The 27,590-nt window shown below is 45.9% G+C and overlaps 1 protein-coding gene across 1 annotated transcript; it reads right to left on the reverse strand.

Annotated features, from left to right (window-relative positions):
• Positions 1-240: 240 nt before the first annotated feature.
• Positions 241-26,866, reverse strand: LOC114651547 (NACHT, LRR and PYD domains-containing protein 3-like). Its single transcript, XM_028801347.2, has 9 exons — positions 26,785-26,866; positions 22,876-23,021; positions 20,795-20,848; positions 18,997-20,710; positions 13,224-13,397; positions 9,831-10,004; positions 1,892-2,065; positions 1,113-1,286; positions 241-533 (listed from the first exon to the last, which is right to left on the reverse strand). Exons 4-9 carry the CDS (start codon positions 20,700-20,702, stop codon positions 434-436), a joined length of 2,502 nt encoding a protein of 833 aa, XP_028657180.1. The 5' UTR covers positions 20,703-20,710; positions 20,795-20,848; positions 22,876-23,021; positions 26,785-26,866; the 3' UTR covers positions 241-433.
• Between the last annotated feature and the right edge of the window lie 724 nt (positions 26,867-27,590).

Below are 27,590 nucleotides of genomic sequence, written 5' to 3' on the forward strand. Positions count from 1 at the left end.
AGAGACGCTGACGGAGAAGTGTGAAGGGTCGGATTTACGAGTCTTTTTGTAGGCTTTGTCAATTCTAATGTTAAATGTGCTTCAACAGGGATACACGGTGGGCCAAAAATCCAGAAATGACACTGAGACAAAGCAGAAATGGGAAACGAGGCCGAAGGAGCCTCGGCAGTGTCATTATTGATACCATGGCGGACACTGGGCTCTTCCTGCCAGGTTAGTAATCATGACCTGACCTGTAGATACAAATAGGGCACATCCTCCTTTATTAAGAATGGAGTACTTAGGGCTTGTGATACACAGTTTGTGATAAAAGGATCTGCTTTGCAGTTTAACTGAGTCTCTTGACTTTTAAAAGTACAAAAAAAAGTAGAAATGAGTGCAAAGACAAGCATGACGTCCACTCCATGAGCAGCATCTTCACCGGTCAGTCTCCTCACGTGGTGATTTTCATCCGCCGTCCACAGCCGGTCAGCTGCACCTCCAGTAATTTCAGGTTCTTCTTCTCGTTCTCGCTGATCCTGTTAGCACTCAGCCTGGGGAGACAAAAGTGCAAATTACAAAACTTGTCAGGCCACCACTTCCATTTCGCCCTGTGACACAAACCTCTGACATCACTTTCCCAGAATTCCTCCCAGCATGATACCAAGGAACGAGTGCAGTCCACATGAGCGGACCTTTTACACGGACAACAGAGAGGCCACATGCTGCATGTTGGTGTAACTGATATGCTCACAGCTCACCACACTGCCCAGAGTACTCATAAGGTAAATCCTTTGGTGGGTCTCAGTACACTGGCAATGCCCTTAAAGTCTATTTTAATGGGACTTCTTATTCTGTGTTAATCTGCCATGGCACATGATTATTTCTGGCAAGCAGAGCAGTTCTCCTGCTTGAAATCAAAAACTCCACCACCATTCCCTTTAACTCCATCTACTTATGTTAAAGAATTTTTTATGTTGATGGTCACCCCTTTTAGTTGTTGGCATATCTGAAAATGTCTCTGCCATCTCATATGCCACTACAGTCTAGTGTGGTTTTGTGTCTTGTGACTTGCACTCTTCAATCATAAATTGATCCCACTAGTATTCCCATCATCCCCACCATTTGCTCACCGGAGTTCCTCTAATTTGCAGTTTGGGTTCCTCAGCCCTTCGCCCAGCACATGCATGCCCGAGTCGTCCAGTTTATTGCCATCCAGCCACAGCTCAGTGAGACGCGAGTATTCACTGCAGAGTGCCGAGGAGAGGGCCTCACATGATCCTGACGTAAGACCACACTTCCAGAGCCTGCGGAAAGGAGTGAAAAGGTGACTTGTAGGACAAGAACAAGCGGCTCCACCGACTTGAGTGAGTGTGCATTAGCAGTCAGTCCTGAGGGAGTAAATGTCATGGTGGGCAGTAAAAGCTGGCATGTGGATGGAAGAGAGTCGTGTGAAAGCGATTACAGTTTCATTTGGAGGATTTTACACTAACAAGGCTTCGATGATGGACAAGCCAGACTATGTGAACTGAAGGATTGTCACACTTTTATGAAGGTCAGCAGAATCTCATCTGGTATTTGCCCCCATGAATAGGACAACGTTATAATTAGCTCCATTATCTGCTACACTAGAGTGCAAATACCCATTTACTTGTTCTGCCACAAGCGAAAGAAAGCCGACAGAAATTTGCTGAAAAGGAACTGAAGATGTAAGAGATGGAAAATATCAACGTCATGAAAAATGTGTATAAAGTCAGAAAGAAATAAAAAAGCAGACTTGTAGACATATAGAAAGAAGTTCCACCTCACGGAGATGACTTGCGCCATCCGATTCCCAGCCCAGCCGTGCCCTCTGCATTTACTCGGTCCTCATAAAGCCACCATTGTCATCTTAAAAACCTTCTATACTCACCTCAGCCTCTCCAATTTGCAGTTTGGGTTTCTCAGGCCCTCGCAGAGCAGATGGATGCCTGAATCTTCCAGGTCATTACCCCTGAGCCAAAGCTCAGTCAGACACGAGTGTTCCAAGCAGAGAGCCGAGCAGAGAACAGCACAGCATTCAGAAGTGAGGCCACAAGACTCGAGCCTGTAGAGAGGACATGTCTATATGTGAGTCAGGAGGAAAATGGACGATGAAAAAGTGACACTGTGACCCTCCCAAGAAGTTCAGGCAACTGGGATTTGATTACTTTTAGTGAGGTCAGAAATTCAGTATCAAACAACAAAGAGACCATCCATATTCAACCTCACACAAAATGAAATCAATGAAAGTACATTCATGAGTAAATGTGCACAAATCACCCCAAAAGGATATTAATCATTTAAAAAACACACTTCAGCTGTTTTATAACACACTAGTGAGTCCACATCTGGAGAACGGTGTGCAGTTCTGGTCACCATGCTACAAGAAAAACAGCAGCAAGCAGGCACATCCCAGGACTTGATGTACTGTGAGAGACTCCGAGAATTAAACCTGTTCTTTCTGAGCAGAGGAGACTGCGTGAGGACCTCATTTAGGTCTTCAAAATCTTCAAAGGCACTGATGAAGGAGATCCAGCAGAACTTCATGGACTGAAGGAAATGAGTAGAAATTAAGGGGAACTGCATTTAGGACTGAAGCCAGGATGCGCTTCATTACACAAAAGGTTGTGGAACTCTGGAACAAAGTACCAAGACATGGAATTGAAGCAGAAACCTTCACAGCCTTTAAGAAGGATCTGAATGAGATATGGGGAGAACTTTGCTATCACCTAAACAAATGAGCCTGATGGACAGAACGGCAACCTCCCGTTTGTCAAATTCCTTATGTTCTTAAGTTCTTGGAAGGGAAACAACAGATTTGTTATTCTTATAGGTGCTCCCCAGACTACTAGAGGACACAGTGGGCGAGATTCACAGAAGTATCAGGAAGAACCACCAGCCTGGCACACCCCAGTCACATTTTATGGTGTACAGTTAGAGAGAGTTCCACAGTTGCACTAACAGGCCTTTGAATGGAGTCTGGGTAACTCGTGAGGACTATTAAAAGGTTACCTACAAGTTTTTCTGGAGGAGGAGGAGGTTAGGAGCCTGCGCTGATACAGCGCATTGCCGCACCCACCACATGACAAACCAACTCAGGATCCCAGGTTAGGACCCGAGTGCAACCATGCAACGGGTGACATCTCAGCACACTACTTCAGATGGAATGGACTCGGCTTACAAACATCTTTCAATCAGCCAACTGGGGTTGGGTGGTAGCTAACAGGTGGAAGTAAGGCAAGTCAGTTATGTGGACAGAGAGAGGGATAAAACCATGAAGGGAAGGAGATAGTGGACAAATGAGACCAGCCACCATGCAGGCAAGCAGATGTCCGTCCTTGTGTGTGTGTGTGTGAGTGTGTGTTTCCCAAGGCCAAAAGTCCCGTCCATGCATCTCCTATTGTTCACTTGTTTTGTTAATAAAAGCCCTGTTCATTACTTTGGATTTTCTAGTCATAATCTGGGACGACTCATAAGTGCCCCCCACCTTCCACAATATATACACGTGCACCTTATCCCTCTGTAATGATTAATGAAAAGATTTGTAGCGAATGCTTATCTTGCACCAGTCCAAGAATTTCATCTCTAGCGGCACAATAAAAATTGTTCCCGGAAATCCCTCTTGGCTCTGGTTCATGAATAAAATAGCAATGGCGCACTATTCTGCTAGGGTGGGTGGAACCATCAGGTCTGTCTCACCTGGAGGCCATCCTCATCAAAAATACATTTTCCATTAATGGGGAGTCTCACTTTTAAGCACTACTCCCTGTACCATTCTTCTGTTGGGCTTTTGATGGCTGTCCGCCCAGACGAAAGCTTCCATCTTCCACTTACTTGGCCTGCTTGGGCTCTGAATGGTTGAAGCCAACAACTCCTTGTCTGACTTTGAAGTATTTTCAAAGAGTGGAACTGCTCAGAGATTTTGGGATTTAGTTGCTGAAATCCAAGCACAGGACTTTAACTTACTGACATAAATCTATTTGGTAACGTTCTGCTAGGACTACCTCTGCAGCTGATGATCACCCCGACCACCTGGGATAAAGCAAGGGCCATCTTATTGAGGTGGGGTCTCCTCCAGCTCAGAAGACACTCAATTTCGGTAACATCTGCACTTCATACCACAGTAGAAGAAACCCTAGCTGGTTTCACCCACAGATAAAGGAGTATGGGTTAGCTCCTGATGGTGAGTCCTTGGGCCCTGGAATTTCCACAAAAAAATGACTTTCAGAATAGGGTCATTTGGTTCACTGCTCTGAGGTTACAGTATGATAGTTGACCACCGTAGAGTGAGCTCAGCTCTTTGGCACGTTCATGAATACTGATATTAAGATAAAATTGTGAGATTTCGGCCCCCTGAGGGACCAGGGTGAGGATGGCCTCTACCTGTTCTTCTCAGGTTGATCCCATAGTGCCAAGGGTTGGTCTCTGGCCTTCCAGTGTTTACTTCACATGACCAGAGAAGAGCAGGGGACATTTTACAAGGCTGGACTTGCTGGAAAAAAAGAAACAATATCCCCTTCCCCTAATAGTCACCCAGTCCAAGGCCAATTCATGACCTGCTTGAACTTCCGAGGTTTGTCACCTGTCTCTTAGAAAATTTTACGAACTAAGAGGGAAAGCCAACTGTTCCAAGGGTCACTGGAAAGCCCTAGAATATGCCCAGACTCCTCCGTTTATCACCTGCCTGGGGTTTGTATGTGAGCTTTACAACAAATTCATCTAAAATGCTGTGGTAGCACACGACCTCACTAGTAGTGAGCAGCAGAGAAAAGGCGAGGTAGGGAGGTCTTCATGAACTTCAAATCTGCATAATAAGAACATACTTTTTAATTCTGCCACTCCAGCAGCAGACCAGAGAAAACCTACAAAAAGACGAGATTCTCCGTTGTAGGTTGACTCAAACCCTGTACCCTCACTAGGTTGCCCACCTTCCAGCAGCACTAGATGGAGAAGGTAAGGACCAGCACATTGTGCACATTTAGTAACGGGCCGTGGCATTACAGAACTGTGACACATCTGACTTTGTAATCTGGTCCACACCTGACACATCCTCTCATACTGATCTTTCATACCCTCGGCAGTGAGACCACCCTGGACCAAAGACCAATGAAGGCAACAGAACCAAGTTTTATGCTTATTTACCATTGGAAATTAAGGGGTTCAAGCCAGAAAGCACTTCTTTAGTTTAAGAGTTGTGGGAATCTGGAGCAAACTACCGAGACATGGAGTTCAAGGAGACAACTTGACAACCTTTAAGAAGGATCTGGAGGAGATCTTGGGACAGCTTAGCCATTAGCTTAACAAACAAGCCTGATGGACTGAATGGTCTCCTCTCATTTGTCAAATTTGTTATGTACTAATAGTCAATGCATGCCACACTGATGCAATGGCTCAATGGCCACAATCCCCAAAAAATGTAATACTGAAAGGAAAACTCAAAAGAACATAAACAAGACAGACGGGTCACTCAAAATACTGAGCCTCATTCATAAGGGGAAATCAAGTCGTACACCTACGAGCACTTTGATCACAAAGGTGAGATGTCGAGAGTCCACCTTATTTGAAGGATTTAGGAGTCGTAGTGGACTCTAAGCTATCGACTTCCAGACAGTGTTTAGAGACCATGAAGAAGGCTAACAGAATGTCAGGTTATATAGCGCCTTGATGTGAGGAGTACAAGTCACTGGAGGTTCTGCTTTATAACACACTGGTGAGGCATCATCTGGAGTATGGTGGGCAGTTTGGGTCTCCAGGCTACTAAAAGGACACAGCAGCACTAGAAAAGGTCCAGAGAAGAGCGACTAGGCTGATTCAGGGCTACAGGGGATGAATTATAAGGAAAGATTAAAAGAGCCGAGCCTTTACAGTTTAAGCAAAAGAAGATTAAGAGGTGACATGAGTGACGTGTTTAAAATTATGAAGGGAATTGGTCCAGTGGATCGAAACTTATTTTAAAATGAGTTCATTGAGAACACGGGGACACAGTTGGAAACTTGTTAAGGGTAAATTTCGCACAAACATTAGGAAGTTTTTCTTTACACAGAGAACCATAGACACTTTGAATAAGCAACCAAGTAGTGTGGTAGACAGTAAGACATTAGGGACTTTCAAAACTCAACTTGATGTTTATTTGGAAGAAATAAGTGGATAGGACTGGCTAACCCTAACCCTAACCCTAACCCCTCCTTTAACCGTCACCTTATCGTGGTGGAGGGGTTTGCGTGTCCCAATGATCCCAGGAGCTCTGTTGTCCGGGGCTTTATACCCCTGGTAGGGCCACCCAAGGCAAACTGGTCCTAGGTGAGGGATGAGACAAAGAGCGGTTAAACAAACCTCCTATGAAGAACAACCATTTTGGACGGCGTTTTCCCTTGCCCGGACGCGGGTCACCGGGGCCCCACTCTGGAGCCAGGCCTGGAGGTGGGGCTCGATGGCGAGCGCCTGGTGGCCGGGCCTGCACCCATGGGGCTCGGCCGGGCACAGCCCGAAGAGGCAACGTGGGTCCCCCTTCCCATGGGCTCACCACCTATGGGAGGGGCCAAGGAGGTCGGGTGCAGTGTGAGTTGGGTGGTGGCCGAAGGCGGGGACCTTGGCGGTCCGATCCTCGGCTACAGAAACTGGCTCTTGGGACGTGGAATGTCACCTCTCTGAAGGGGAAGGAGCCTGAGCTAGTGCGCGAAGTTGAGAGGTTCCGGCTAGATATAGTCGGGCTCACCTCGACGCACAGCTTGGACTCTGGAACCAATCTCCTTGAGAGGGGCTGGACTCTCTACCACTCTGGAGTTGCCCCCGGTGAGAGGCGCCGAGCAGGTGTGGGTATACTTATTGCCCCCCAACTTGGAGCCTGTACATTGGGGTTTACCCCGGTGGACGAGAGGGTAGCCTCCCTTCGCCTTCGGGTGGGGGGACGGGTCCTAACTGTTGTTTGTGCGTATGCACCGAACAGCAGTTCAGAGTACCCACCCTTTTTGGAGTCCCTGGAGGGGGTGCTAGAGGGCATACCTTCTGGGGACTCCCTCGTTCTGCTGGGAGACTTCAATGCTCACGTGGGCAATGACAGTGAGACCTGGAAGGGCGTGATTGGGAGGAATGGCCCCCCTGATCTGAACCCGAGCGGTGTTTTGTTATTGGACTTCTGTGCTCGTCACGGATTGTCCATAACGAACACCATGTTCAAGCATAGGGGTGTTCATATGTGCACTTGGCACCAGGACACCCTAGGCCTCAGTTCGATGATCGACTTTGTGCTCGTGTCGTCGGACTTGCGGCCACATGTCTTGGACACTCGGGTGAAGAGAGGGGCGGAGCTGTCAACTGATCACCACCTGGTGGTGAGTTGGCTTCGATGGTGGGGGAGGATGCCGGTCAGGCGTGGTAGGCCCAAACGTGTTGTGAGGGTCTGCTGGGAACGTCTGGCAGAGCCCCCTGTCAGAAGTAGCTTCAACTCCCACCTCCGGCAGAACTTCGACCACATCCCGAGGGAGGTGGGGGACATTGAGTCCGAATGGGCCATGTTCCGTGCCTCTATTGTTGAGGCAGCTGACCGGAGCTGTGGCCGTAAGGTGGTCGGTGCCTGTCGTGGCGGCAATCCCCGAACCCGCTGGTGGACACCGGCGGTGAAGGATGCCGTCAAGCTGAAGAAGGAGTCCTACAGGACCCTTTTGTCCTGTGGGACCCCGGAGGCAGCTGATAGGTACCGGCAGGCCAAGCGGAATGCGGCTTTGGTGGTTGCTGAGGCAAAAACTCGGGCGTGGGAGGAGTTTGGGGAGGCCATGGAGAATGACTTTCGGACGGCTTCGAGGAGATTCTGGTCCGCCATCCGGCGTCTCAGGAAGGGGAAGCAGTGCAGTGTCAACACTGTATATGGTGGGGATGGTGCGCTGCTGACCTCGACTCGGGACGTTGTGGGTCGGTGGGGGGAATACTTCGAAGACCTCCTCAATCCCATTAACATGCCTTCCAATGAGGAAGCAGAGCCTGGGGACTCAGAGGTGGGCTCCCCCATCTCTGGGACTGAGGTCACCGAGGTGGTCAAAAAACTCCTTGGTGGCAGCGCCCCGGGGGTGGATGAGATACGCCCGGAGTTCCTCAAGGCTCTGGATGTTGTAGGACTGTCTTGGCTGACACGCCTCTGCAACATTGCATGGACATCAGGGACAGTGCCTCTGGATTGGCAGACCGGGGTGGTGGTCCCCCTCTTTAAGAAGGGGGATCGGAGGGTGTGTTCCAACTACAGAGGGATCACACTCCTCAGCCTCCCTGGAAAAGTCTATTCAGGGGTCCTGGAGAGGAGGGTCCGTCGGATAGTCGAGCCTCGGATTCAGGAGGAACAGTGTGGTTTTCGTCCTGGTCGCGGAACAGTGGACCAGCTCTATACCCTTAGCAGGGTCCTGGAGGGTGCATGGGAGTTTGCCCAACAAGTCTACATGTGTTTTGTGGACTTAGAAAAGGCATTCGACCGTGTCCCTCGGGGAATCCTGTGGGGGATACTCCGAGAGTATGGGGTACCGGCCCCCCTGATAAGGGCTGTTCAGTCCCTGTACGATCAGTGCCAGAGCTTGGTCCGCATTGCCGGCAGTAAGTCGAACCCGTTTCCAGTGAGAGTTGGACTCCGCCAGGGCTGCCCTTTGTCACCGATTCTGTTCATAACTTTTATGGACAGAATTTCTAGGCGCAGCCAGGGTGTTGAGGGGGTCCGGTTTGGTGGGCTCAGGATTGGGTCACTGCTTTTTGCAGATGATGTTGTCCTGTTTGCTTCATCAGGCCGTGATCTTCAGCTCTCTCTGGATCGGTTCGCAGCCGAGTGTGAAGCGGCTGGGATGAGAATCAGCACCTCCAAATCCGAGACCATGGTCCTCAACCGGAAAAGGGTGGAGTGCCCTCTCAGGGTTGGTAGCGAGATCCTGCCCCAAGTGGAGGAGTTCAAGTATCTCGGGGTCTTGTTCACGAGTGAGGGAAGAATGGAGCGTGAGATCGACAGGCGGATCGGTGCGGCATCCGCAGTAATGCGGGCGTTGCATCGGTCTGTCGTGGTGAAAAAGGAGCTGAGCCACAAGGCGAAGCTCTCAATTTACCAGTCGATCTATGTTCCTACCCTCACCTATGGTCATGAGCTATGGGTAGTGACCGAAAGAACGAGATCGCGAATACAAGCGGCTGAAATGAGTTTCCTCCGCAGGGTGTCTGGGCTTTCCCTTAAAGATAGGGTGAGAAGCTCAGTCATCCGGGAGGGGCTCAGAGTAGAGCCGCTGCTCCTCCGCATCGAGAGGAGTCAGATGAGGTGGCTCGGGCATCTGATCAGGATGCCTCCTGGACGCCTCCCTGGTGAGGTGTTCCAGGCACGTCCAACCGGGAGGAGGCCCCGGGGAAGACCCAGGACACGCTGGAGGGACTATGTCTCTCGACTGGCCTGGGAACGCCTTGGGATTCTCCCGGAAGAGCTAGAAGAAGTGGCCGGGGAGAGGGAAGTCTAGGCATCTCTGCTCAAGCTGCTGCCCCCGCGACCCGACCTCGGATAAGCGGGAGACAATGGATGGATGGATGGAAGGACTGGCGAGCTTTGTTGGGCTGAATGGCCTGTTCTCATCTAGAGTGTTCTAATGAAAATATTCTAAAAATCTGTGAACGGGCATTTGTGATTGAGACAAATAGTAATAAAAACTCTAACCTTTTAATAAAGATATCATAAAACACTCTCCACCACCTGCTCAGATCTGCTTGATTTCTCATGTGACATTACCATTTGGCCTCGACTTGTCCCTTGTCATTTACTCCCTGACCTTTATTCCAGCTCTGAATCTGTTAGAGATAAACTTTCAGTGTTTACTCACCTCAGTGTTTTTAATTTACAGTTGGGGTTTTTCAGCCCCTCAAACAACAGACGAACTCCAGTATCCTGCAGGATATTCTCTCCCAGCCACAGTTCTGATAGGAGCGAGTGTTCGGTGCGGATCACTGAGGAGAGAGCCGCACAGCATCGAGATGTAAGACCACACGACTGCAGCCTGGACACATGGGAAGAGAGGCAATGAACACACACTACGTTAAGGAGTCTCACACACACACACCAGTATCCATCAAAATCATCCCATTGGATGAGCCCAGGCTAGAGACAAATCAGAGATCTGTGCCCATACTTACCAGGTGTCACAGAATTACTCCAAGGAATTGAACTTAAAGTCTGACTAGGATAAGAATTTCTCCTACCCCGGAGTAGCACATGAGAAGTAGTAATGGTGCGTCCTACACACACACTCTCACCGAGGAGGAGGAGTTCAGGTTTGGGAATGAAGGACGTCATGATTTAACAGTACCCTGAGCCACAAAACAGCATGTGAACTTATTTGGTGGGGGATTAGGACTTTGACTGGCTTGGTTTTCATGAACCCTAATAACCCTCACTTATCACTAACTGCCACTCAACAGCACTGTAAGGAATTCCAGCTCAGATAAGTAGTGATAGCTCAGCAAGCATTCATGACATTATAAGCTAGCTTTAGTAAATAAAAAAAAAAATGAAAATGACCAATTTCAAAATGTAGGTTTATGTGTTATTCAACTTTTAATACTCGTAATCACTCAATATAGCAATTTTTCATTTTGGGAATAGCATAGTATTTACATAAAATATGGAGCTGGAAAAGAGCTTTAAAGCGATAGAACCATTTTTGTGCAACTTATTTGGGGAGAAATAGCCAATCAAAGTCATAACCCCTCGAATATAAATTCAAACTCAAGCTTAAATCTCTTTTGTGGACTTGGAAAAGGCATTCGACCGTGTCCCTCGGGGAATCCTGTGGGGGGTACTCCGAGAGTATGGGGTACCGGCCCCCCTGATAAGGGCTGTTCAGTCCCTGTACGATCGGTGCCAGAGCTTGGTCCGCATTGCCGGCAGTAAGTCGAACCCGTTTCCAGTGAGAGTTGGACTCCGCCAAGGCTGTCCTTTGTCACCGATTCTGTTCATAACTTTTATGGACAGAATTTCTAGGCGCAGCCAGGGCGTTGAGGGGGTCCGGTTTGGTGGGCTCAGGATTGGGTCACTGCTTTTTGCAGATGATGTTGTCCTGTTTGCTTCATCAGGCCGTGATCTTCAGCTCTCTCTGGATCGGTTCGCAGCCGAGTGTGAAGCGGCTGGGATGAGAATCAGCACCTCCAAATCCGAGACCATGGTCCTCAGCCGGAAAAGGGTGGAGTGCCCTCTCAGGGTTGGTAGCGAGATCCTGCCTCAAGTGGAGGAGTTCAAGTATCTCGGGATCTTGTTCACGAGTGAGGGAAGAATGGAGCGTGAGATCGACAGGCGGATCGGTGCGGCATCCGCAGTAATGCGGGCGCTGCATCGGTCTGTCGTGGTGAAAAAGGAGCTGAGCCGCAAGGCGAAGCTCTCAATTTACCAGTCGATCTATTTTCCTACCCTCACCTATGGTCATGAACTATGGGTAGTGACCGAAAGAACGAGATCGCGAATACAAGCGGCTGAAATGAGTTTCCTCCGCAGGGTGTCTGGGCTCTCCCTTAAAGATAGGGTGAGAAGCTCAGTCATCCGGGAGGGGCTCAGAGTAGAGCCGCTGCTCCTCCGCATCGAGAGGAGTCAGATGAGGTGGCTCGGGCATCTGATCAGGATGCCTCCTGGACGCCTCCCTGGTGAGGTGTTCCGGGCACGTCCAACCGGGAGGAGGCCCCAGGGAAGACCCAGGACACGTTGGAGGGACTATGTCTCTCGACTGGCCTGGGAACGCCTTGGGATTCTCCCGGAAGAGCTAGAAGAAGTGGCCGGGGAGAGGTAAGTCTGGGCATCTCTGCTCAAGCTGCTGCCCCCGCGACCCGACCTCGGATAAGCAGGAGACAATGGATGGAAGCTTAAATCTCCCTTACTATTGTTGATCCAAGGCACATGCGATTTCAGATCCATGGGTTACTCGTATGACCAAAGCAGCAGGCCAAGTTTCACTAAAATCTGTGGTAAAGTTTGGGGCAGAAGTTCAGAAGTGCTTGGTTGTGACGGGAGAAAGTCATTGCTATTGCAAAGCTGCATTTACCCGCTTGCCAAAATTTGTGATGATACCAACACATTCACTTCGGCAGACTTTTCCACGTAGATGGAGTGATCACGTAACACATAAGACTACTTATGAATATTACTCCATCTCTTTCAGATCAATGTCACCTTACAAGAACTTTGTTTTCCCCCCTGAGTTTCCAAAACCTTTCCTGGAATGTGTGCCAATCTCTGCCTGACTGCCATCTTCTGGCAGTTCTTAACAAGTTAGGACAGCTCACAGGCTCTCCAAAATCCTGCTGAAGCTAGGAACTGCTGCCTAAATCAGGAAAACTGATAAACTGCCGTTACTCCAACTCCTAAAAGGAGGACCAAATTTGTGTCCCTCAGATTCATGAGCCAGTTAGGCCAGTTTTCCTACTTGGCGACGCTTGATAACTGCGTGCATTGGTGTTCCTAGAAACTCATTTTTCTGACTCCTAAAAGATTTCCCACTCCTATTTATTTGTATTTAAATTTTGACACAGCAACAAATTGCATTAATTGTTTATTGTCACATGTGATGGCTCAGTGGGGCTTTTAAAGGTACACCAGGAAAGGAATTTAGCTGTTGCACAATCACTTATCTGTCTTACTCTTCTGCACGAAGATCTGAAGGAAACGACCAGGAAGAAGAACTGTGGCTACACCCATGGGCCTCTCCACTAAAAAGCGACTCTACCAGGAAGCCACTATTCAATTGGAATCAAACGGCACTCACAGGCACACCAGGGCAGCCAAAGAAGAGGATTTCTTTAGTTTATCTACCACAACAAAGAAGAGTCCCCTTGAGAATTAAAGTAGATCAAAATACCGGCTATTAAATGAGGATTCCACTTGTTACACAAAAACCTATTTGGGTGCTCTCTCTTCTCCCTTTTCCACTTTTCTGTGGTTTTAACACAGTCTTTAAATGGCACTTTACTATATCATTTAACTATACCTGGATGGGAACAAGTGATTAGGTACAGGAGAGGCCCAATAAAAACCTGCATGTGCTCCACAATTTAACCAATAACAAATGAAGTAGCCTTACAAAAACAAATTTAAGCAATGCCACCTTTCACTTTTGATTCACTCTACTCCAAGTTCATACAGGTCAACTATAACAAACAGACGGTTGTTCTTCTGTCATCGCCACAGAGCCGCCAGTGGTCGGTCCCTAAACCCCTCCATTAGTCGTCATTACCTTAGCGTCTCCAGTTTACAGTGTGGGCTCCTCAGCCCCTCACACAGCAGACGCACTCCTGAATCCTCCAGTTTATTGCCTTCCAGCCGCAGCACAGTCAGGTGTGAGTGCTCAGCAGACAGAGACGTGGAGAGAGATTCACAGCATGCAGACGTGAGTTCACAGGAGTCCAGTCTGCAGAAAGGAAAAGAGAAGAAATGAAACAATGAAGTGACAGAGTCAAACGTTCAAACAACTTCAGGTAAGAGAGTATTCTCGGCTTGAAACTGCAGGAGCAGATGTTGAAACACAGATATGACGCCCAATTTACTGTCAGGGGACATGGTTCACACTTAGCGTGTCAATTATGATGATGATGATAGGCCGTCCTCCGTGGTAGTAGGTGTAGGTAAGTCCTAAAGAAACTATTATGATGTAACAAAACATTTGATGGCTTCTGTAGTAGGAGGAGGAGGTTGGGAGCACGAGCCGATTACATCACGTTGTCGCACCACCTGGATTGAGATCCGAGTGCACATGCTAGTATCATGTATTGGTGTATATTGTCATACTGAAACTTATCCTAACAAATAACAAATGTATCTGCAATTATTATAATGACTGTTACAAGAATGTGCAGAGTTCATGGGAGTATGTCAAACAAGTCTACGCGTGTTTTGTGGCCTTGGTAAAGGTATACGACTGCATCACGTGGGGTGACCTAGGGGGGTTGGGATTGCGCTTCAGGAAAATGGCCTGGTTTACATTGTCAGCAGAAAGTCAGACCCATTCCCGGTCAGCGTGTAACTGATTATGTTTATGGACGGAATTTCTAGATGCAACCATCTGCCAAAAATCTGCCCAAGTCCCTCATTAACGTCCTTAGCATTAGACCCAAGCATCACTCGGGCTGTAAAAACATTGCAAAAAGCATTGATCCCGAGTGTCACTTGGGCAACTGTAAGACGCGTCTCACGTAAGACTCGAGGATTACACGGACTGTAAGAGTGGCAACAGCGTTAAGTGCAGAGCATCGCTCGCAAAACAGTATAGGTGCATCTTGTGTAAGCGACACAGGCAGTGGTGCAGACATCATCTCCTGGCCCAATAACGATGTCTCGTAAGAAATGTTTCTCAGCCGCCGAGGTGTTGCCCGCTCTTGACACCGATACCAGCAGTGATGATGAAGTGAATCGGTCTTCAGGCAGTGAAATCAAAAGCGATTCTGATGAATCTGAAAGTCAACGCTTGTTTCAGTCGCACTTGTGTAGTGTGCTGATCAAAAGTCTGCAAAGGAAATCTGCAAGGAATCCGCTACTACAGTATTGTCCCAACTGTGATGTTGAATTGTGTATTGCACCCGTAGATCAACATATACCACAAACACATTTTGACAGTATATGGTATTAGCATTGTTTTTATTAATATTATTATTTGTATCATTATTATGCTTTCTACACTTCTGACTTTGTACTTTTATTGTTTTGCACGTTTTACAGTTGAATGATGAGATTTAATAAACGTCATTTTTTTTTCAAGCCAAAAAATTCAATGCTTTTTACAAGTTTCATCACGAAAAAATGTAATGCTAAGGAGGCTAAGGAGTCAACAGTTTCTTAATAATCTGCCAGCCCACTTGGCTTGGTATTAAATGCAGACTTAACCAGCTTGTTACCTATACTCCTAACCAAATCACGTAGAAATATTAAAAACAGCAGAGGCCCCTACACTGACCCCTGCAGGACACCACTCTGAACATTCGTCAATTCTGAGGAGGTTCCTCGCACCATCATCCTCTGCTTCCTGTGTCTGAGCCAATTTTGCACCCATCTACACACCACACCCTGAACTTTTTTCATTTGATGCCCACCCTCTCATGTGGCACTTTATCAAAAGATAAACAATATTATATGCTCCACTTTGGTCTTATCCTTTTTGTTGTTTCTCCTAAGAATTCCAGAATATTGGTAAAACAGGACCTCTCTCATTTGAACCCATGCTGACCGTTCATTAAAATTCCTGTTTCTGCCATGTGTTACTCAATCTTTTTCTTAATAATTCCTTGTGTTCATTTATCTGCAATGCATATTAAGCTTGCTGGAAAGGCCCACACCTGTCTACAGAAGGTCCCAAAGCGGAGTAAAAACCAAGATATGAAGTTGAAAGAATTGCCATCAGAGCTTAGAGACAAGACTGAGTCGAGGCACAGATCTGATGAAGCCTACATAATATATGCAACATTGATGGTTCCCCAGAGCACAATGTTTTTCATAAATCTTAAATGGAAGATGTTTCGAAAAACCAGGCCATACTGACCAATCATCCTTGGTAAAAGGAGACCAAGAACCCAATGGTCACTCTCTGGTGGAGCTGCAGGGAACCTGTGTGGAGATGGGAGAAACTTCCAGAAGGCCAACCACCACTGAAACACTCCATTAATCTGTGCAATGGTGAAACATGCTAGTGGTGGGGGCGGCAGTATCATACTGCGTGGTTGTTTGTCCAGTGACAGAGACCGAGAATCTAGTCAGGGTTGATGGAAAGCTGAACAGAAGAAAGGACAAAGATACACTTAAAGAAAACCTGCACAGATTACTCTGGGCCAAAGTTCCACGTCTCAACAAGACAAAGCAAAGACAACACAGGATGGTTTTAGAGCGACTGTGTGAATGTCCTTGTGTGGCTTAAACTTGAACCCAGCTGAAAACCTCAATTAGCCCCCCACTGACAGTCTCCAATCAACCAGGCGGGCAGGGTGTGTGAAAGAGAACAATAGCACAAAATCCCCAAATCCTGGTGTATGATACTTGTGAAGTCACACCCAAGACTCCAGGCTGAAATGGCGCCCAAAGGGGCTTCAACAAATTACTGAGTAAAGAGTCTGAATACTCGTGTTCTTTCAAATGTCATTTCAATAACTGCAGTATCTCCGAGGCCCCCTGTCAATCACGGGCCCTTGGAATTGTCTGAAAATTACAGGGCCCTGGCTGTGCTCTTCCCTGACGACTGTCATCATTCAACTACAGCACACTCCTGCTAAACTAGCCGAGCAAAGGAATCTCATGCACCTGCTGCAAATAAGAGTGCCCAACGGTTTTTTGTCTTGAGATGCACACATTAAAGAAAAAAAGTAAAAACGGAGGGCTGCAGTTTGGCACTTTAAGGAAATGTTTAGTGCCAATCGGCGAGGTTTATTTACATCAGCGATGTGCCCGGCCAATCAGCAATAGCCGATATCACTGACACAATTGGCCCAGCCCTACCATGAACTTGTGTGAGCACAAGGAAGAAGCTTAGCTCAACACCGTCATAGGCCTTCATTTATAAAGGATGAGGAAGGCAACAGGGAGGGCACGCTGCAAACAAAGCACAGGAGAAATTTAATCCAGCAAAATTCTGGACTTTGAATAGTTACACCCTCCTCAGACATGATAGACTTTTGTTTAAAAAGGCTCACTTCTGATGAAACTCATGAGCGCAAAGAAGTCCCAGGGCCTGAATGAAGAGGTGTGTTCTCAGGTTGAGAAGAAAAGTCTGAGCACTTTTAAATCCAAAACTCATCCTATCACACAAAGTGGACATGTGTCCACACAAAATTAAATGGAAAGTGCGAGTATTGGTCTTAATGGGAACGTCTTAGTGTACAGCCTAGCATTAGACCGGTGTGTAATGACGTAGCAGACCTTTCTAAAATATGAGGTGTGGTTCAACCTGATTGGAGAGGCAGTGCTGGCTCCACCCCTGCCACACCCCCCACCTCTGTGTTGAATTAAGAGGGTTTGACAATATATGGAGGCTTAAAGCCAGGAGATTTCGAATTGAGAGAGACGACTGGGTAAAAGTCAAGCATTGTCCTGTATTTGCTTGGCAGCACCAGGATGGAGTGAGGAAGACGGTGAGGTAAACATCTGCTATCGAATCCATCCAGGTGGCAAAGATTTCACAAGCACTTCTGATGTAAAAAGAGGCAAACCTATTAATGCACTTTTTTAAAATAAAAAACTTTGGCTTGAGTCTAAAAAGTAACAGAAACACAGGTGAACGTCTGCAATGAAGCTCTCAGAACGAGTAGTTTCTTCACTGATATATGATACCCTTCTCTTGTTGTGGACAGCACCTTCTATCAAGCCAGCAGTAGACATTGCAACATCCACTCAAAGAGGAACCCCAATAATGAAACCCACATCCTGCTGGTCCTCCCACTCTATCCTAACACTCCCACAGGTCAACAAATGAAATCCCCCCATTTTGTAAACTGCTCCTTCCATGGGATGCCCTCGATGTCCTTCCGTTGACCACCAAGTTCACACACACTACTTGTTCACAGCTCAGTTCACAAAGCAAGCACTTTGAGCTGTCACAGGAGCCACTGTATCACATGCAAACATGTCAGCAACAAGCCCCTTGTATCTGATTTAATATTAAACAACTGGCCTCTTGCCAGTCTAAAAATCGTATCTATTGCATTTAATCTAGGAAGTGTCCAGATATCTACAGAGGTGAAACAGGGAGACCGCTACTGTTTCAGGGAGCACGTCTGAGCCATTAAAATCAAAGACCTCACAAGTCTCACACCCCTTGATCAGAGCTACTCTGATCCCTCCATTTGTGTTCTTTAATAGGGTGTCAAAGACACTTCACAGAAAAACAGAAGCAGCTGAGCAGCCTGGGACCACCTTTTCCTTCAGGTCTCTTTACCTCTATTTATCTTCTCTAATGGCGTCTTTTTCTCATCTCCTCTCACCTTTTCTCCTTTTTAATTATGCCATGATAGGAAGTTTTGGCACTACCACCCATTCCCAACTTGTCAAAAGGACATGTTCCTTCTACCTTATTATTTGGGACACTGGAATCTTCACTGTGTCCATCAGCTTCAACTTTCATGTTCACACTATGAAGCATTTTAAAGAAATGTGGACTCGTATAAGCCTCTACATTTTGTAATTTGATGTACCGTATATATTCGCGGATAAGTCGCGACTTGATTTTATTATATAATTTCTGGTATTTTATAATGTCAGTCGTATACATCGAATGCGGAAAATTCAAGCTATTGGTACAAGGGATTATGATATGCTAACGCCCACCTGAGAAAGTAACCATGGAGCACATGCCCTTTTTTTTCCTATGTGGACGCAGGACTGCGCTGTATCAGCGGGTGCTCCTAACCTCTCTGTCTCTCTCTATTGTGCCTACATGACCACACGGTAATACCCAAACTATTCCGAAGCAACGTTTGCACCGATTTGTGTTTTTTGTATCTCACACCCTCATACACCTTTATCTTAAGAACATCCCTTATCTACGATGGAGCATTTGATCAGAAGAAAATATGAAGCTGGTTTTGAATTAAACGTCGAAGTAGTGAAATAAATTGTTAACTGCGCTGCTGCAACAAAATTCGATACGCCTAAGAAACTGATGTGACTCGGGGTCTGATTTTATGACCGATTTTTCGGGTTTCAAGACCCAACTTATACATGAGCACATACGATTCTGGCTTTCATACTCTGTTCATTTTAGGTTTTGTGTATTTGGTTGTTTCTTTCATCAACACAATGTTTGTCTTAGTAACACATTGTTGGATATCTTAATAAATTATTATTTGCTTCAAGGTTTACCATCGTTAAGTGTGAAATGTGAAAAATTACAATTTACATAATGAGCTTTTCTTGCTACAAACACAATTTCCTAGTACAAAAAAAAAAAAAAAAAGGCATCATCGTTGCCTGCGTTTTAACAACACCTCGCATAACTATGAGGTCACACACAAACAAAGAACCTCATGACTTACTCAACACGTCGACAGCAGCTGAGGCCTGGCGCCAGCCTCCGGATGCACTCCCGGGTGAGACTCGTGTGTGACAGATTGAGATCCTCAAGTTCTCCGCAGTAGTTGATGACAGAGCCCAGCACAGCACAGTCCAGAGATGATAAGGTTGTGTTACTAAAGTTCATCTTTAGATCCTTACCAATGGCATCTCTGATTAATTTCTTGTTTCGCGTCTCATAGAGCCACTGACACACCCGCAGAGATTCACTTTTATCTCTGCCCCGCAGAGCCCGCTCAGCTTTTTGTTTCACCCACTCCATGATACGCACACCTGGCTTCCTCTCAAAATCTCCCAAGATTCCCTCCAGAGTCTGCGTTACTGAAGTCCTAGACAGTCCAACTAGGAATCGAATGAGAATCTCAAATCGGTCATCTTTACAGGAATTCAGCTTGCCAAGCAACTCTTCAATGTTCCCTGATGGATCAAGGAAGAAGTAGCAGGCGGCCATGAAGTCTTGCATGTTGAGGTGGATGAATGTGTATGTTGTGTTCTCCAAAGTGCTTTCTTTCTGCAAGATCATTTTAAGAAATCCAGAAGGGGATGGGGTGGATAGGACTGGCTGGAGACCAAAGTTAATGATTTCCTGCTTTTCAGAAAACACAAGAACCCCTTTGTCCACCCCAGAATATGCCATCTTTCCAAGATTCATCAAAATTTCCCGCAGGTCCTCAGATTCGGTCTTGTTATGGGTAAGGATGCTGTAAAGAAACATCACAAAGAGCTCAGTGACCGTCCTGGGGGCTGCTCCTCTGTCTTTTTCAGCCGAAGTGAAGTAGTTCCTCAGTACACTGCAGATAATCCAACAGTATGAGGGGTTAAAGCTCATGGTGTACAGGGTGGCACTCTCCTCCACGTACTGGAAAGCTTCGGCGCCCAGATTTGCATCACCAAAGAACTTCTTGAAGTAGGTCAGCCTTTGCTGAGGGGAAAAGCCCAGGACCTCTGTATACCGATCCACTTTAGCCATCTCCAAGGGCTCCAGGGCCGTTGGCCTGCTTGTGATCAGAATTGAACAGCCATTGAGCAACGTCCGATTGATCAGACTTGTGATTAGCATATGAATTGGATAAGAGTCATCTGGATTTGAGCAGAGTTTCTTCCGTGTAAAGTCCAGCTTGTGTTTGTACTGATCCAGCCCATCAAGTATAAAAAGGAGATATTCGGGACTCTGTAGGACTTCTCGAATCGTCTGCTTCTCATCATTAAGATGTTTATAATGTCTCAAGATCAACTTGGTCATTGACATTTTTGGCTCCTTCTCCTCTATCAGGTTGAGCTCCCTGAATTTAAACAGGAACACAAATGTAAACCTCCGGTACTGTGTGCCTTTGGCCCAGTCAAATATGACCTTTTGTACCATGGTCGACTTTCCAATTCCAGCCACACCACTTACTACCACAATGTAGGGACGGCTCTCAATTCCAGGAGCCCACCGGAACAGATCTTCAGTCCAGATTCGTTCACAATTCGCTCTTTCCCCCTCCTCCACCAGTTCTGCGCGAGTCCCCCCAGTCTTTGCATTTTCAGGCTGAGGCTTAACATGGGCTCTTCTGGATGGCTTAATGACCAACACCTCTGTGACAGAAGCCTCAGAGCCAGTATCTTTGGTGCTGGGACCTCCAGGAGAAGTCTTTGTGGATTCAGACGGAGTTCTTCTGTGTGTCATTTTGACCCCTGAAAGTCACAACAAAAAAACGTGAGGGTATTTAAGGGGCACAGAACTGGAAGGCAGCGCGATGAGAGGATGCAGCGAGTTACCTTTGAGGAGCGTCAACTACAGGGTGGCATGAGCCTTGTTCAAGTCATCCAATCCTGCAAAGATGGAAAGAATCAAATATTAGACAATCACAGCAGTAAGGGAGGAGATGAACCCAACCGTTAAGTATGATAAAGGAAGTCTTACTATAGGGATACAATCTACAGGAGCTGTACAGAAACTCCTTTACCCTAAAGACATCAGGAAACATTACAACTGCCAGCACACATTGGTGTAAACACACACATTTGCAGCAGTTTCAGTGACTCCTCAGTGGAGCATGGTCTCACCGAAAAGCCTGCCAAGATTTAAGGCAATTTTGTGCCATTCATTTCAAGACAGGGAATATACTAAATAAAAAAAATATTTGGTATCTTACGCCCTACTGGCACCCTCAGCATTCTTCTTGCACCTTTCTTATACATCCGCACGTAGCGGTGACATCAAGATTCACACTGTCAGAAAGACAAAGATTTATTTATGATGTGGACTCCAGGAACACACCCAGCATGCACACATGCACTCACTCACTGAGGCACAGTTATTAGCCCATCCATCCATCCATCCATCCATCCATTGTCCAACCCGCTGAATCCGAACACAGGGTCACGGGCTGGAGCCAATCCCAGCCAACACAGGGCACAAGGCAAGGAACCAATCCCGGGCAGGGTGCCAACCCACTGCTGAATATATTACTCAAATGGCGGAAAAAAATGCAATATAACAAAAAAAATACATATGAAAAAGGCCCTCCCCAGACCCCCAACGGCGATAATAAATTATTACTAGGCTGAACAACAATGAAAACTAATGACAATGTCCAAAACACAGTCTAATTTAGTAGGAGCAGAGGACGATGGATTAGAAAGTGAAAAATCCTGTGAACAGTTCACTGTAAGCAATGCCAAGTGTGTCCTACTGGTTTCCTGATGCAATGTGAAATGAGGAGATTGGATACGTCTTCATCCGAAGGAGAGCGCGCAATCTGTACAAACTCGCACGAACAGGCAGGCACGAAACAGACCATACATCCAGACAGGAAAAGTAAACCAAATGGGTGAACAATATATAGACAGACAGACTGACAATCAAATCTTGCTGGCTCAATTGTCTTCCCAGTAGCCCCCGAGTAACGTTACACCACTGGGATATGGAGTACCTTTTTACGCAGCACCGTGACACTCGTGTATCGCTTTCTCTCTCAAGCACAATCCCGTAAAGCCTACTTCTCAGATTCTGTTATGTCGAGGTGCCTTGCTTGCCTCCTGTCCACTTTTTGACTGAGATCAATGAATACCACATTTGCTCCAGTTTAGATCAATGGTTCTACACTTCAGTTCTGAAGGCCCCCCATGGCTGCAGTTTTCATCCCAACCAATTTCTTTCTTTTTACATGGTCTCCCACGTTAATTTAGAAAGCTGTTATTTCTGGGTTTGTTTTTGTTTTAGGTGTGTTATTTGCTCTTTAGAGTTTTGTTCTTTTTAATTTGCTAGCGATATGATTATATAGCAATACGTGAATTAAAAAGAAAATTACAAAGTCAAGCATCAAAAGACATGACAAAAAAATAAAAAGATTTGTAATTCGTTTACAAAAGTAAACCAAACACCAATGCACATTTCTGCTGCATACGAAAAATAAATAGTTAATTAAAATTACCGATAAAATGACTCACCGATTGTGGACCTGAGGCTGAATTTGAGATTGTAGCCTACATCACTGCTTCTCAAAGTGACATTATTTTTATTTTTTTTATAAATTACATTTGTATAGAATGTACAAAGCACTAATCGTAACCGCCATGTCAAGTCTATCTGCGTGGAACAGCGCGGGACTCTCCCCGGTCCCTTGGGGGCAAATCGTATTGAAATGTGGCACACGTTACACTTCAAGGAAATTTGTCAGGTCAGTTCAGTTTTCAATCAGGTGTCTCAAACTGATCGCGCTAGTGGGGCAAATGTTTCCAATTTCAAAATTTCTCATTGAAAAGCATTGGCGGATATTGCAAACTTGTCTGTCCTAAAAACAAAGAAGCACTCTGTGCTGCTTCAACTATGAATTAGTTTACTGTTTCAACTTTACCTTGATAGTGGTTGCTTCAATTTGTATATTTTCCTCTTTTGCTCATCTGATCAGCAGTTGGATGCCAACATCAGGGAGTTAGATGCCAAGGACAGTGGGCACAAACAGCTCACAGAGTAGCACCCATCTCTTGCTGCTTTAGTTAACTGTTTAAAAAAAAAAGGAAGAAGAGGAGAAGAAAAGAAAAAGTTACTTCTCTGGAAATAATTTGATGGAGAAATCATTTACATAAGCATACATTAAAGAGAACTAACTGAACCAATAGGCTCTGTGGATTATTATTATAAAGAACGAACCAATGTTATCAATCTAAACTATTTGAACTAATTAATTACACAGTAAAAAGTGCAGCTGCCCCGACTGATAGAAACACAGGATGGGCTTCAAAAAGGGGACCGCAGTTGATCTGTCAGAAGAAGACAGGAGCCGCTGGGCATGCAACAAAATGACAGAACGGAGCGGCATCAGAGTCTGTGCCATGCTGACAACTGAGCAACTGAACACGCAATAGTCTGACTGCATCATCTCCATCAACTCTTTCCTCTTGCTTGGATTGATGGATGGATGGATACTTTATTAATCCCAAGGGGAAATTCACATACTCCAGCAGCAGCATACTGATACAAAAACAATATTAAATTAAAGAGTGATAACAATGCAGGTATACAGACAGACAATAACTCTGTATAATGTTAACGTTTACACCCCCCAAGTGGAATTGAAAAGTCACATAGTGTGGTGGAGGAACGATCTCCTCAGTCTGTCAGTGGAGCAGGACGGTGACAGCAGTCTGTCGCTGAAGCTGCTCTTCTGTCTGGAGATGATCCTGTTCAGTGGATGCAATGGATTCTCCATGATTGACAGGAGTCTGCTCAGCGTCCATCGCTCTGCCACAGATGTCAAAATGTCCAGCTCCATGCCTACAATAGAGCCTGCCTTCCTCACCAGTTTGTCCAGGCGTGAGGCGTCCTTCTTAATGCTGCCACCCCAGCACACCACCGCGTAGAAGAGGGCGCTCGTCACAACCGTCTGATAGAACATATGCAGCATCTTATTGCAGATGTTGAAGGACACCAGCCTTCTAAGGAAGTATAGCTGGCTCTGTCCTCTCTTGCACAGAGCATCAGTATTGGCAGTCCAGTCCAATTTATGAGATTGAGGACTGGATGTCCAAGAACGTCCTCAAGCTGAACAGCACTAAAACTGAAGCTCTTTTAATTGGCACCTCCATCAACTTCGTTCCTCTGTAAATTGAATTTCCTTTTCTGACCGTACCATTACTCTCTCCCCTTCTGTTACAAATCTGGGTGTCAAGTTAGACTCTCATCTGTCATTTGATAGACATGTCCGTCACCTTTGTAAAATTGCATTCCTTCATCTCCGAAACATAGCCAAACTCTGTCCCTACCTCTCCCTCTGTGATGCTGAATAGCTGGTTCATGCCTTTGTCTCCTCCAGACTGGACTATTGTAATTCACTCCTCATCGGGATACCCAACAAGAGCCTTCAAAAGCTCCAACAAATTCAAAATAGTGCTACAAGAATCCTGATGAGGGTGCAGAAATATGAACACATTTCACCAATCCTTCAGTCATTTCATTGGCTCCATATCCACCTCCGTATCGAATACAAACTGTTTGGTCACTCACCAGTGTATCCATGGAAATGCTCCGCAATATCTCAAGGAACTCCTTACATTACAATCTACTACAAGAAACCTCCGTTTTACAAATACCCACCGCCTTCACCCCCTGTGACCAAACTTCATACAATGGGTGACCGAGCCTTTGCGGCCGCTGCTCCACAGCTCTGGAATGTCCTAACAGATAGCCTAAAAACACAGAAGATTGTAAAAAACAGCTAAAGACTTTTCTATTTAGGAAAGCTTATTAACAAGAATGCTATAATTATTGTTGTTCTGTTTTTATCTTGCTTTGCCTTTGTTTAAACTTATGTGGCACTTTGAGATTTACTGCTAATGTAAAGTGCCCTATAAATAAAATGCATTATTATTATTATATGTTACGGTTTAGCCACACACAAAGAGATGATTTTGCTTCAGTGTATCTTCAGACGGATATGAAAATCTGTGTCACTTTCTATTCCAGTTATATGACAAATCAGTTCTTTACCTGGATCTTCCTTCTATCCATCCATCATCCAACCCGCTATATCCTAACTACAGGGTCACGGGGTTCTGCTGGAGCCAATCCCAGCCAACACAGGGCACAAGACAGGAAACAAACCTTGGGCAGGACGCCAGCCCACCGCAGGGCACACACACACACACACCAAGCACACACTAGGGACAATTTAGGATCGACAATGCACCTAAACCTGCATGTCTTTGGACTGTGGGAGGAAACCCATGCAGACATGGGGAGAACATGCAAACTCCACGCAGGGAGGACACAGAAGCGAACCTCAGGTCTCCGAACTGCAAGGCAGCAGTGCTACCCACTGCGTCACCGTGCCGCCCCTTACTTATATCATTTTACTGAATTACTGTGTTTTAACTAAAATCGATAGCTCAATAGAGGAATTCTATTAGGTGCTTTATTCCATTTACACGGTGATATTGATACTTTTTGTATGCTAGTGCTTGTCATTTTGTTTTCATAGGTATGTGTCATTTGATAATTATTAGGTACTACACCACTGGCTATACCTTCACAAATGTTACGTTTAAGGAAACTGAACGTTCTGGTACGGACACACATCAGCCCGTGCCATTCTACATCACCGGAATTGGAATCTGCTGACAATACAAGCCACTGAGCCACCACAAGCAGTGCTGCCAGGTCGTGGGAAAAGAAATTACTTTCACAATTCGGGGGGGTTTTGGTTTACTTTTTTTAAAAAACAATATAGTATTTTGGGCTATTTTTACCCCCCCCCAATCGAAAGAGGTTTTTACCACGTTTTTTACCCATCTGTCACCCCTTCCCCTGCTCTTATGATGGTATTTACCCGCTCTGTCACTTCAAAATCTCTCAGAGGGGTCACCCCATTGCACCGAACACTCTCGCTTTCAGGTGCGTCGTCAAAGTTAATAGTTTTAAGCTTTTCTTGTGCGATCTTTTTTTTGGGGTTGGGGGGGACCGGACAACCTCGAGTGCAAGCCCCTGGTCTGCAAAGTGGTGTTAAAAAGCACCGATTTAAAGGAGCCTACGATTTCTTTTATTTTTAATAATAATTCTTGACATTTATATTTGAATGTGACTTATTGTGTTTCAGAGTATTTAATAAATGTTGTGATAACAGATTCTTGGATGAAGTACTGTAAATAAAGATTTGGGCATTGCTCAGAACACTCAATTGCACCTGACGGTTAGGCCATGCGGACATTTTCTAAAAGCGTGTTAGGCCAACTCTGCACACGCGGAAGTGAAAATGAGGCTCCAATGCCAACCCGCAGACCTGCCGCTGGCGCCGCTTCTGTACCGACCGGTCTGGCAGCTCCCAGGCGGCTCTTCCACATTCCAGCGAATGCGACGAAGCGACACGCAGAACCGGGGAGCTGCAGACTTTCTACTCAAGGACTCCCTGCACGGTCACTTAACCCACCTGCACTCCACTTAAAGACAGAAAGTCACATAGTGACAAAATGGTATCGTATGAATCAGACATGCTAGGCACACGTTTACTAAGCGCCAAACATTAAAACAAAATGCCCCCAGTGCAGAGGGCACCAGCCTTGACCCGACAACAGGGCGAGCGCCTCGGCGGGGATCCCCGTCTCTTTAGGTCGCTCGCCTCTCTTCTGGCGTCAGTTGTTCGAAATAAATACGAACGGCGCTCTGTATTTAAAAGAACGATTTAAGAAAGAAAGAAACTACTCTGTTAAACCGCTTACGATGACCTAACCGCACAAAAATAACATATTAATAATAATAATAATATTATTACCTTCTCTCACCGGCGGACACGACAAACTAGTGAGAGGCTGCTCGATACTAACGCGTCAACATTGCGTCGAGCTTTCCAAGCACAGCGCTTCGAAGGTGGAGGCAAATACGCCCGTCACGTGATCTCGAGACACGCTAGCGCCATGACGTCACTGACAGCTGCGCAGTCAGAAGCCGCGGACGGATCTGTTTGGTTCACAATTTACAAGCTGAGGTGTTCTGACGGGAGTTCTGGTCCAGCGATTCTCCCACGATCAAAGCGTAAAAAGGGTTATCGGTCTGTAAGTTAACAAATACGTTTAAGAGACATCGTTAAAGATTCACACGCGAGCACGCAGCAGGACTGATTCGACTTGAAGACGGGGGTTCGATTCCCCACCCTGGGGAGAGAGCTTTTTTCTTTTTAAACCAAAGAGACGTAAAAGTTTGCAAATCGGTATGCACTGTCAATGTCAATGTCAATTTATTTATATAGCACATTTAAAACAACATAGTAATGCTGTGGCCAAAGTGTTTTACAATAATAGAATAAAAGAAAAACAAAATAATTAACATAAAACATAAATAGAAATAAAATATATGAATATAAAATAAAATACATAATAATAAGAAGTAATGTGATATACATAAAAAATAGAAGTAATCTTATATAATCACAAAGAGGAAACCATCAGTACTACTGAAGGTCACGGAATGCAAGTGAATAGAAATGAGTCTTTAATCTCGTTTTAAACAGTTCAATTCTAGAGGACTCCTTTATGTGAGGAGGTAAAGAGTTCCACAGGCGAGGAGCAGCAGCTGCCAAAG

Source organism: Erpetoichthys calabaricus, chromosome 5, assembly GCF_900747795.2.
Source record: "Erpetoichthys calabaricus chromosome 5, fErpCal1.3, whole genome shotgun sequence".
Taxonomy (NCBI): domain Eukaryota; kingdom Metazoa; phylum Chordata; class Cladistia; order Polypteriformes; family Polypteridae; genus Erpetoichthys; species Erpetoichthys calabaricus.

Coding starts and splice junctions, on each gene's coding strand:
- LOC114651547 (XM_028801347.2), bottom strand. CDS start 20,702: ATGACACACAGAAGAACTCCGTCTGAATCCACAAAGACTTCTCCTGGA. Junction 10,005..13,223: donor TGTAAACTGGAGACGCTAAG/GTAATGACGACT, acceptor CCATGTGTCCAG/GCTGCAGTCGTGTGGTCTTA. Junction 534..1,112: donor TGCAAATTAGAGGAACTCCG/GTGAGCAAATGG, acceptor TTGTCTCCCCAG/GCTGAGTGCTAACAGGATCA.